Below are 13,780 nucleotides of genomic sequence, written 5' to 3'. Positions count from 1 at the left end.
ATCATGGCTGACAACCCTCGCCCCGTGCTGGTGTCGCCGTCGCCGCCGCCACCGTGTACCGATCTATAGGAATTGAGCGCAACATGCTTCTAGCCTGAGCACAAGCGGCCGTTCAGCGTTCGCAAAAGAGGAGCACGGGCAGGTACCGCCGTGGCACCAGGTAGACGCGGGTAGCGGCCGACACGCTGACCACGTTAGCGCCGACAGGTCCCGCCGCTGTAGTCTGGCCGCACACGCAACGTTTTGTCGAAGACAAACACCTGCCTGCCCTTCTTTCGCCCGTCTTAATGACCCTTCTGATACACCAAGGAACAAGGTTCGAGAAGCTGGCAAGGATCACAGGGTCAGCGGGAATGGGAATTTCGCGCCTTCTTCCTTACTGCCTTGCCGGTTTCCAGCCGGTACTTTGTACGGTAATTATATAATTTTACATTTAAGCATTTAAGCAATAAATACTGGCATACCTATAGCTATGATGGATATAATTATCGCTATTGCTATCATTGACAACAATAATAAAAAACAATAATAATGCATATGAATATAAATACATATAATGATATCAATTATAGAACAATAATAATAATGGTGATAATAATAATAACAATAATAATAATAATTATTATTATTATATAAACAATTATACCAAAGACAAAAAAAGCTTTTTACTAATCAAACCAATTCAAAGTTGAAACCCACACACAACGGAATCTCTGACTAAATTATCTTCCTTAAAAAATAATAATAATAATGAATATTACATTTATAAATGATATCTAAATATCAACATTCTCATCAAATCAGAATGTCTTTCGTACTTATTCGCCTATGAAAAGACAACTATGAATCAAATGCAACACAGATTGTCGACACAAGATTGTAAACCTTGCCTCCTAACCACATTCCTAAATACTTTGATCCCACAACATCAGATTAGAAAAAAAAAACAAGATACATATATACATAAATATATATATTCACTATCTGGTATCTCCCTTAATATCCAGCTTTTTATGTATTTTTTCAGTACTTTTTTCCTGGCTGAAAGTTAAAAAACATAGAGTATATAGTTCACGTCGTTTAACATAATTAGTGTAAGATTCAAAATGTAATGGATAATACTAATCATCACCATCAATGAACCCATCAGTATTATTTGCAATCCGCATTATAATCCCACTCATTATAAGTATCAACATTATTACAATTAAAATCGACCTACGAATACTTATCTTGTTAATATCATCATTATCAGCAGCGTAATTATTATTTGTTACCTACCCTGCCATCAACTTAATCACCATATCATCAATGCATTCACAAAAACACGTCATCACTATCATCATTTACTATCACTATGGCGGGGCGATCATCATATTGTCCGTATCATTATAATCCCTACTTCCTTTACTTCCGATTAGTCAAATTACCGCACATTTGTCATCGTTATTCCAGGTGTGGTAGTGATACTGTGGCTGCATTATCATAAAAATCAATGCTGTCGAAGTTGATCACCATTGTTATTTGTTTGATTGTTTTCAAACCGTTGCCGCAACCTCATCATAATCACATGCACTGTTAAACTGATAGTGGCGATACAACAGATAATACAAAGGTTTCATTTAGCTCTCTCTCTCTCTGTCTCTCTCTCTCTCTCTGTGTGTGTGTGTGTGTGTGTGTGTGTGTGTGTGTGTGTGTGTGTGTGTGTGTGTGTGTGTGTGTGTGTGTGTGTGTGCCTTTGAGCCCAAATTTATATTACATATATTTACATATAGGCCTATGTAAAAATAATCAGTAACTTGACTCGTACCTAGATAAAAATAAAATACAGCCACAAGAGAAACGAAAGAAAAATTGTCACGTTTCGAACACTTTGTAATTTCCTCTTCAGACGTTGCAAATCAATTATTTGCAACATCCGAAAAAGAACCCATGACGGGTTCGATACGTAACTTTGATTTCGTTCGTTCTTACATATATATGCAATATATATACACATACATGCATGCATATAATGCACCATTGTAAACTTTACTAGCTCTACAAAGTATCCCAAAAATGATTTCAAGAGAAAAATATAAAAACCCCACGGAAAAATATTAACACTGCGGGATTTACCTTCACCCTCACGCATGGCTCAAAACATTCGCAATGCCGCAGTCACTGTCAGAGTCGCTTACTATTTGTAGAAGGCGGAAGAGGAAAATGAGTAGTGTTGGCTAGGATCCCTCGAAACACAAGCCCTTTACATTTCGAACAGTAGGTGTCATACTGCACATGATTCTAGGGAAACATTGCAAACATACACTACACGAGCCACCTACCTCTACCTCTCCCTGTGGCTGTTCACTTCACGAATTTTAGATAAACAAGAGTCCCCACGAGCGTACGACAAAATCTGGAGAATGTAAATAATTCCTAGTCGCTACAATAACATAGGTTTCATCTCGTACCCCGCCACTGATTTGGCATTCCCTCTGCCCCCCAAAAATAAATAAACAAATGCAAACTTAGAGCGATAAAGAGTCTCTCGACTGAACCAACCTACCGTGAAGGATATGGGGGGGATGTCAGACCGTGTATGACGAGCCTAAACACTTTTAACAAGAGAGAGATGTCAAGGATTAACTTAGAACCACAGTGTCAGCGGCTTACTCACGACAACACGTGAAACCGAAGAAAAAAAAGGGCGTTACAAAACTCCACAATATCTTCAACCCTGATTTTTTATATATAAATGTTCGCGTATTGGGTACAACAAAGGCGAATGTTTACAAACACATCATTAAGTACGGCATTTCAAACGACAATAGGAAATTTACATAGTTTAAGACTGGATTTAAGCCTAACTAGCGGATATGCTCCTAGCCTTGCACCTGCCACATCTCGCGTACTTACATATCCACTCCCCGTTTAAACACTTATTCTGTATACTTACACACAGCTAAAAGTCAACATACTATTGTTGCAAGAAAAATAACCCCTTTATTTTCCTCATTTCTACCATTACGACAGCCATGATTGATTATATGGTACTAAGATTTCCGAGATTTACATAATCGTATCGGTAACTGTTTTAATATAGGCCTATGCCAGTAACAAATTATAATAATAACAGTTATGATGCCAACGATACTCTTGATAACAATAATATTAGTCATTGCCATTAACTATCATCATTATCACTATTCATTTACAAAACTATCGATGATTTTCCTATGCTGACTTCTTGTTGCTTTTGCATAATAACCAGTGATAAAAATAACAAAATAATAAAATAACATAATTTTAGTCACTGAACATGCATGGTTGTATGGCATTATGGACATTATAATCCGCATGTTTTTTAATAGGATTACCACAACTACACAACAACTGCATTTTGACAATGCAAATGATCACCAGAATAATGATAATCAATTTGATCATCATCCTTATTATTACTATTTTAAAATCTAATATCATTAAAATCATTACTACTAGTTAATCACCAATATCATTAATATCATACAATAATTAACATCTTTACTGTCATTGTTATCATTATTGTTGTTGTTATTAAGCCTACCTTTTATATGCTATTAATGTAATAATATAAACATTATCATAATATTAGTTGAAACAGTAGTAGTGATACTATTGTTACCATTATCTTGTTTGCTATCATTCTTATCATTATCGCGATTATTATAGGTATTATTAATATTATTATCATTGTCAATATTACATACACTATCTTCGCCACTAACTCTACCATCATTGCCTTATCATTATTATTGCTAAAACTATCATTATTAATATTGGTATTAATATCATTTATCATTATAACTATTATCATCATTATCATAATTTTTAATATAACTATTAAAACATTAATATTATGGTCACTATCATTACCTTTATAATTATTAATATTACAAATATTAATATTAGCACTACTATGGTCAGTATCATATTTCCTATCATTATTCTTATTACAATTATTAATATTAGTAATACTATGGTCAATATCATTATTTTTTTTAATAGTAGTGTCATCATTGCCACAATTAAATATACACGCTCACATAAACATCTATATAATTAAATCTATTAAATATATCGTGAATACATTATCAGCATTTTCCCACCAACAATGCTGGCGCAGAACATAATTTATCGCTCTCTACGGTAACTGATCGAGCATCTGATAATAACGGTATCCTTCTATCCTCGGATATCAACCGAACCATTCAGAAAAAAAAAAGAAAAAAAATATCTGCGCATTGTACAGACCATCCAATCCTCCCTTGGTAGCAAGAACTACATACGACTCGCCGATAAACAAGAGAGAATTTCGGAAAGACAAAAGGGAAACTCGCGCTTCGCCGAACACTTCTTCCCCGCAAGGCAATAATACTTCGGGAATCGTTCGGAGTCCTTCCTCTCCCTCACTCCGTCTTCTTCGCCTTTCTCCCGCAGCTTCAGTTCGGTTAGGGCGGTCGGCATCTCTCTTACCACGAGCGGTCGCATGCGGTCGGGGTTCGGGGTATTTTATTTCCTTACGACACCGCCAGGGTTTCGAAATAAGGGCAGAGAGAGAGAGAGCGGGGGGGAGAAAATAAAGGTGGGGGAGGAGGAGAAAGAGGGGGAGAAGGAAATCAATGCCTTGCAACAATAACAATCGACCTCAAAACCCCGTCGATAATTTTCACGCCAGGACACACGCGAAGCTAGGAAAGACGGCCACCGTAATAGCTCGCGCGCACACACGTTCCACGGCGCCGAACCCCCGCTCTCCCTGACTTCGCTCCCTGACCACCAAGTTCCGCGCTGTGTGTACATGAATGTGCTTAATTTGCATATGTAAATCTCTCCTCCACCGGGAGTAATGACTTGGTGATCGATATAAATATATAACAAGTGCGTGACTATTCCTTCATATGCTAATGTTGTGAATTTCTCTATTTTATGTTGGATAATGAATGATTATCAATTTCTCCGCCCGCCCCACGTTGATGACAGTTAATGAAATTATCTGGTCAGTATTAATGAGATAATTACAGGAAACAGCTCGCCCCTCATTAACAATAAAAAGAGGAAATTCACGCTATCGCCCGCAAAGCACATTGTCTACTAAACGGGAGGCCTTTTCATCAATAACAATTTTAACGAGCCAGTCCTAACCCGGGTGTATCAAACTGAACTCTCACTACAAAACACACAGGTCATTTCTACAGTAGAAGTGATACAAGATAGTTCAAAGTTAGGTAGGTGTACTTGCGGTCAGAGAGCCTCAAAACACCTGCACCTCCGCTTCCCTGCCAACACCACCACTTCTCGTACACCGCACTTGAACTCGTCCACCTGCTTGCTGCGCATCTGCCCCGCCGTGCTCACATCTCCGGCGGTCCTCCTCAGCGACTCTTCTCCTCGTCTGGGGCGCCTCCGATCCTTGCGGGGGGTCACTGCGGCGCCGTCTCGGGGGAACTGTGCTCTGGCCTCTGGACACTGCAGTTTTCTACGGCGATTTTGATGGATCCTCTCCCTGTCATTTCCCGGCGAGCGTCGCCACTTGGGGACACCATACAAAAAATCACACCTGCACAATGATCGCACTTGTACTTCACTGATTCTGGTACAGTAGCCAGACCGTAACACCACAGCACCTGTCACCCTGCCGCTGCGGCTGGCGCGAACGGAAACTTACACCACACTTACGACTGCTATATTACATAGAACATTTAGAACTACACCTCAGGCCGCCAACCGCCGCCTGAGGAACACAGGTCCCCAGGAGGACTTCGCGGCCTGAGATTCTCGAGGGTAAACAGTCGTACCTCTTCTGTTTCTGTGATGAGACTGCTTTTGTCTTCAGTTAAGTTTTCCGAGGAGCGCTTCTCACTCTCCTCCTCATCTCCTTCATATTTAAAGACCTTGACCTCATCTTGTGATTCGACCTCCTCACCGCCGCTACCGGAAACGGTCGGCATGATCAAGGTCAACCTTGCAACTGACACTCGACACTACAAACGCGGAGCGGCAGAACCTCACTCACAACACCGCTCAACGCACACTGACTGGAGGCGGGCTGCGCACACGCACACCAGCGTCGAGCCCTCCCGCCAGCCAATCAGAGCGCGCGTAGACGACGTAGATCCTCCCATCAGCCAATAATATATTGAAAGAGACCATTGGCTCCGCCCAATTGGGTGATGCTCCGCCCCGTAGCCCTGGGTGCAGACTGCTAGGTGCTGGAGAGTAGGATAGAGGTAGCCGCCGCTTGGTGGTGATTATAACACCTTGCGCAGGTATGTAACCACGTGCACATGGCACACTCCTTTATACAAATCTCATGCATCAGATCGCCTCATCATGGCATAACGATATGATGCTCCATACCATATATGCCACAGATTTAAAAGTGGATGATTGTAATTTGGAATTATGATCATTGCACAATATTTTCCAGGCATTGCAACAAAGGACTGGTTCCCCATGGACTTCTTGCTTGGATCAAAACAAAAGTACCAATAAAGCCACCTCCTGCTGCCGTTATTACATGTATCATGATAGCTTTTCCATCCCTGTCACTAATTCAAAATAATAATAATGATTATAATAATAATAATAATAATAATACAATTGGACAAAAGATAAAAGCAAGATAAGGATTACTACGAAAATATGGTAAATAATGAGACTATCACACTGACACCAATATCTCTACACGACAATGCAGGACAGATCAGAGGCCCTCACCTAATTAGTATTCCTGCATCGGTAATGGACAAAGATTTAATGCATTTTTTTTCTCTCTCTCTCGCTCTCTATTCCCATTGGCGGTCGCGACAGCGGAGGTGGTTCTGATACTCAATAAACATTTTAACGCGAGTGCTGGCTGACGAACACGCGAAATCCACATCAACATGCTGGATAGTCGCCGTCGCTCGCTGGGTTATTGATTAATTATGTCCCATTTGTACCTGTCCCTTAAAACCGGGGCTGTTGCAGGAGCCCTCTCGCAAATGCCTTTTTTTTTCTTTTTTTTTTAGATGGGGTCGGGTTCTGTCCCTCTGTCCTTCTGTCTCACTTGATTTCCGCTTCTGTCTCTCTATGAGGTTTGGTGACTTATTTTCTCTCTCTCTCTGTCTCTCTGCTCTCTCTCTCTCTCTCTCTCTCTCTCTCTCTCTCTCTCTCTCTCTCTCTTTCTCTACTTTATATCGATGTATCTCAGTTTCTTTTTCGTGGTATTTTTATCGTCAAACCTTTATTCTGTTTTTCATCTTTTCCATAATTTTTCTACTTTATCCTTTTTCTATCTCCCCATTTTCATTTATATCGAACTACATGTGTCAATATTTCTGTGAATTTATTATCCCCTTTACCTTTTTCCCTTACATCGCTTTCAGTTTATAACTTTGATAAACTCAAAAATGTTTAAAACCGAACATCGGTTTGCAACAAGCATGATTTCAACATACCAGGAACACTATATATGTATATAATCCGCATAAATACGCACATTCAGAAAATCAGCAAAGCTTAAGTGTCGGAAAGATACTTTTCATTATTTTTATTCATATTTATTTTGTCATCATTATTACTGTTATTAATATTATAATCATGGGAATTGTTATTGTTGTTGCTTTATTATTACTATTATTATCTTTATCCTAATTATCGTTGCTGTTGTTGTTATTGTTGTGTTGTTTTGAACATCATTATTAACATTAGCATTATCGTTATTGTCATTATCATTATTCTCACCATTACCCATATCATTGCAATTATTACCATCATTCTTACATGATATTCCCATCTTGTACGACACAAAGAGTATCCAAAAAGTGATAAAAGAAAAAAGTAATTGTGACAACATGCTACAGTTTTGAAAGACGTTTATTGTACCGTATTAATCACCGGGTATTTGGGTTATTTGCCGAATCTTTATGAGAAAGATGTACTGTAATCATAGCTATAAAGTCTGCTGCATGATGATTACGACATAAGAGTCATAATAGATTTCCATCGATATTGAAAATGCACATGTTGTCAGGTGCCCTTCTAAAAAGGTCATTAGTAATGAAGATCAACATAAATGATAGCCCAAAATGGAAAGGAATTTTTAGACACAGTGTGCAATAGCAATGAAGTTAAAACCAATTTCAATACTGATAAAACTACTTATACTCTTAACGATGTTGATTAAAGCAAAATGATCATATTAACCAAATCTACTTGTAAATAAATATGATAACACCATTAAGATCAACATTATCATCTCGTTATCAAAAAGGTATTAATCTAGTTTACTTACGTGCTTCAAAAAAAATATGGATCATTCAAGTTATTACTCGACTGATCAATAGATATTGCTCGAATTTTCATAGATCGAATTTTGGTTTTATATAAAAAGTAAATCTCATTATCAGACGGCTGTTTGCACTTTTGTGATGATAGTGACGCTATGATGGATAATGTTATAGTCGTAAATAATTGTGGTGTTACTTTCATCGACATTGTAATTTTACCTTTTATGATGATGGTGATAATGATATGATGCTGTTACTGTTATTGTAACTAATACTATCATCATCATCATTATCATAATAATGATGACGATGATGATTACAATAATAATCATTATTATTTTAGTGATTATTATTGTTGTTATTATTATTATTGTCAATGTTGTTATCATAATTATTGTTATCATTATTATCACAATTATCATTATTATTCTATCATTATATTAATAGTAATAATATTAATAATAATAATTATTATCATTATTATTATTATCATTATTATTATTATGATCATAATTATTATTATCATCATCATCATTATTACAATCACTATCATTAGTATCATTATTATAATTTTCGTTCAATTTATTAGTGTCATTGTTATCTTCATCAGCAGCAGTAACAATGCTGTTATTGTTGTTGTTAATTGTTATCATTATTATCATTGTTAACATTGATAATGATAGTCATATTGATTACAAAGATAATGATGATGAAAATAAGATATAATGATGATAATAGAAATAGGATAACAATTATATTTATGATACATATAATAATGGTGATAATAATGATAATCATAACATAAACAAAAAACATAGTAATGATATTGATAACAATAATAACGAAAATAACAATAATTTATAAAGTAATAACACAAGTAATAATAATGATGACGGTGAAAATGATAATATTTTTAACAATGATAATGATAACATTAATAATGGTAATGATAATAATGATAATGGACTTTGATGATGCTAATATGATGATGATAATATTAATGATAATAGTTTTGATGATAATAATGATAATGGTATTGATGACGATAATAATGGTAGTAATAAAATTCTAAACATTTTCAGAATCATATTCTTTTTTAAATGATCATTATAACTTTTGTTATTTTTAAAGTTGTGATCCTCATTTTCATCATAATTTTTATTGTATTATTATCATCATTGATATTATCATTATTATCACTATTATTCTTATTTATTATTGTTTTGATGATTATATTTATTACTATTATCATTATTATTATTATCGTTATTGTTATCATTCGTAGTAGTGCTATTATCTTTTTTGCTATCATTATTATAATCATTGTAATCACCCTTATTGATATTATTATTATTATTATCATTGTCATTGTTGTTATTGTTATCGTCATTATTGTCATTGCTGTTATTGTTAGTGTTGTTTTTATTATTATTACTATTACAGTTATTATTATTATCATAATTCTAAAGATGATGATTACCATTGTTATTGATATCATTATCATTGTTTTTATCATTATTGTTATTATTATTGTTATTATCATCACTGTTACTATTATTATGAATGTTATGATGATTATAGTAATGGTAATAATAATAACGGTAATGATAATAATAACAATTATGATAACAGTAATGGTAGTAGATATAGTCATATCAAAGTACAATGATGATAATGATACCAATAATGATGATAATGATAATGGTAGTTATAATTATCATAATCTTGTTGCTATTATTATTGTCATTATTATTATTATCAGTATTGATAATATCATTGTCATTGCTATTATCAATAGTGTTATCATTATTATCATCCTTATGATTATCATTATTATCATTATTATTATTATTATTATCATTACTAATACAATAACAATTACTATTATCGTTATGCTTATGGTTATTATCATTGTTATGATAATAATGATAATGATTATTATCATTATTGTAATTATTATCATTTTTCATTATAATTAGTGTTGTTATAATCATTATCCTCATCATTATTATCATTATCATAATTTATATTACTATTATAATCATCATCTAGATTATCAGTTATAGCATTATTATTAGTAGTAGTATTGTTTTCATTGTTGAAGTTACTGTCATTATCATGATTACTATACGGTATTATCATAATCATTTTATTATCATTATTATTATTATTATTATTATCATCCTCATCATCATTATTATTATTATTCTTGTTTTCATTATCATTATTTCCATTATCACCTTTTTCTTATTGATACCCTTATTTTTTTATATTTCTATTATCTTTATGTTTTATTATTATCATCATTATTCTTATCTTTATTCTTGTTATTGGTATTGGTATTCAACATTATTGTGTAACATCACTATAGTAACTATTATTGGTATAATCATTATTATTGTTATTTTTTTATATATAATCTTGTTTTAAATGCCATCCTTATCATCATTATCATTATCTTTTGATTTATCAGTATTATCATTATATTGTTTTATCATCACTATTATTCCTATTGTTGTAGTTATTGCATACATGATTACTATGGATATCAGTTTTATTAATACTATTGTGATTGTCACATTGACAGGTAGTCTTTACAATCATTGTCAGTGCCAATATTACTATTATTATTATTATTGTTATTTTCATTATCATTATTACTGTTTTACGATGGTGTTGTTGGTAATGATTATTTTGATTATTTTATTTTTCATTACATTTTTTATTTTTGATTTTAGATAAATATCTTGCAGATCATCATCATCTTTCATTAATCATCACCATCACCTTTTTGTGATGTCCTACCGTTATCATTACCCTTTTAATGGTATGGGTATTCATCAAATGATTTTGAAAGTGTTATATTTATATATATTTTTTTATCTTATTTTTGAAAGTTGGTTATATATATTTTTTTATTTTAATTGCATCTATTCACTCGTGAACATGATACACAGAAAAGAAATGGTGATCTAATGACAAAATTGGAAATGATAGGGCAGCAAAGATAATACGTTATCATTATGATAATATATACATCACGCGGTCTTCCATAATAATTATAGTAATACCATCTATAATAGTATCTAATTATGAAACGCCTTGTTGGAATATCACCCATAATAGTAATATTAACAACATAATGATAATACCATCCATAACAAGAGCACTACCCAGCGATAATACCACCCACCGGTATACCATCCAGAATACCATAGATGATACTACCACCCATAATAGTTCTGTTTGATACTGAATGGGCGTGCGCTTGAGTACAAATTGATAGTAATCATCCTTGAACAGTTAGATGCCATCAAAGCATGACCAAAACCTGGCCACTGTAGGAAACGGGCGTGTAATCTGATGCTGAGAGACACCATCAACATGAATAGAACATAGATTGGTATTTTATATCGAGTGATGCTGAATGCGCAGAATGACGAGTATGCTGAAACTGATCACGATGATACTCATTAAATAAGCAAATCGGATGCTAGTGTAAATGAGAAATAAGGTTGAGATTATGTATATGGCCTGTGATAATTATCGTATGCTGTAATAATAGTGCTGTCAGCATTAACACGTTATACTTCTTTATATTTGATCGATGGCTGTATGTATGTAATTACGAATATGATGATACTGAAGAATTGATATTACTCAAAGATATGTAAGTGATACAGTTATTACATAGATGACAGATAATGCATTTATGATGGATGTATTGTTGATAATGATTTTGGTAAGAAATACAGAAATTGTGATTATATCAATTGTGATAATGTCAGATGATGGTTATGATTGTAATGGTGTATCTTAATAACAAAAGAAGAGTATTCTTATATGATAATAGCGATGACAATGATAATAACAACGAGAATGATATTAAGAACAATGATAAGATGAAGAATGGTAATGATATTATTGTTATTGTTATCATGGTAATAACAATAAAAAATAATGATGATAATGACAATAATGATATTGCTAATGATAGTGATTGAAAAATATGATAATCATCAAAAATATATGGGCATATCATTAAGGATAATAATGTTAATGATTATTATATCATTATTATTACTATTACCATTAATTTTATTACTGTTAACATTATCATTTAGATAATCATTACTCTCCTTGTTACAGTTATCACTTAATCATTATCATTATCATTATAGATATTGTTATCATCCTCACTATTATTATTATAATTTTGATAATAATTATCATTACCATATTTATCAATACCATTGCTATCATTATCATTCTGATTATCATCATAATGGTTATGATGCTAATGATACTAATAAGGATTAAATAGTAATAATGATAATAATAATAATAATGATAATAATAATTAAGAATAAAGTAATAAAATACTAATAATAAAATGCTGAAATTCAATATTTGATTTTTGCTTATCATTGATTAGGAAAATATCAATGATTATCGCTGTTATTGCAATTCCTATTGTCGATATGGTCAATGTTATCATCATTATTATTAACATTATCATTACTATTTTTATCATTATTGTTGTTGTTTTTGTTTTTATGATGATGACGATAATGACAATAATAATCATCGTCATCATCAGCTCTATTGTTATTGTCAATGATTGTTATCGCTGTCATCATTATTGTTGGTATTACTATTGATATTGTTACTATTGTTGTTGGTATTGCTATCATTATTATTATCATCGTATTTATCATTATTGTCATAATGATAATAATAATTATTATTATCATTATTATCATTATTATTATTATTATTATTATCATTATTATTATTATTACTATTACTATGATTATTATCATCGGTATCATTATTATTTTCATTATTAATCTCAGTATCAGATCAGTATCATTACCATTATCATTATTATTTTCATAGTTATCAATATAGCAATAACGACAATAAAGATAGCAACATCATAGATAAAAGTATAATGGGAATCATTATGTAGCACCAAAAATAATGATAACAGTGATGGTAACAACTATAATGGAAATATCATTAATAATAAATCATAATAGCAAACAAAGAATACTGCTACGAAAATGTTTACTCCTATTTAACAACTTTCTCACTTAGAGCAAAATTGATGGTAAAAAAAATGCAACAATAAGACCAGTGCTGAAAGAAAAAACAATCCATTGAGAGGCATACTTTTAAGGCTAAGACCTTATGTTTTGTCTTACTGGTCGTTCGGCATTACGGCAATGCCAGCTGTTTCATCATGCACTGAAGACTGATTGCATGATTGTACTTTCTCTGGTCTTAACACTGTACTGTACTGATTCCGAGCTCGCAGGTAACGTTCTATTAAACCTGCTCATATAAAAATAAAACATCGGGGTTTTATATTTCTCCAAACGAAGAGCTGGAAACGCTGTGCAGTATGTTAAGGTGAAATATTATATTTGTATCATTGTGCTTTTGTGACCGGTGCATTTTACTATCATCCTTATTGTTGTTAT

General features: G+C 33.0%; 1 protein-coding gene across 7 annotated transcripts in view; it reads right to left on the bottom strand.

Moving 5' to 3' along the window:
* Positions 1–6,057, bottom strand: part of LOC122263035 (transcription factor pangolin) — a 395,888-nt gene extending 389,831 nt beyond the window's left edge. For all 7 annotated transcript variants that reach the window (XM_086546576.1, XM_086546577.1, XM_086546574.1 and 4 more), the window contains exon 1: positions 5,820–6,057. In XM_086546576.1, the coding sequence (XP_086402702.1) occupies positions 5,820–5,972 (153 nt within the window). In that variant the 5' untranslated portion in view covers positions 5,973–6,057. The remainder of the gene's footprint in view (positions 1–5,819) is intronic.
* Between the last annotated feature and the right edge of the window lie 7,723 nt (positions 6,058–13,780).

This window comes from Penaeus japonicus, unplaced genomic scaffold (genome assembly GCF_977035675.1).
Source record: "Penaeus japonicus unplaced genomic scaffold, GWHDUDI00000001_assembly GWHDUDI00000018, whole genome shotgun sequence".
Taxonomy (NCBI): Eukaryota; Metazoa; Arthropoda; class Malacostraca; order Decapoda; family Penaeidae; genus Penaeus; species Penaeus japonicus.
The sequence above is the reverse complement of the archived record's forward strand: the minus strand, read 5'-3'. Positions and strand labels throughout refer to the sequence as shown.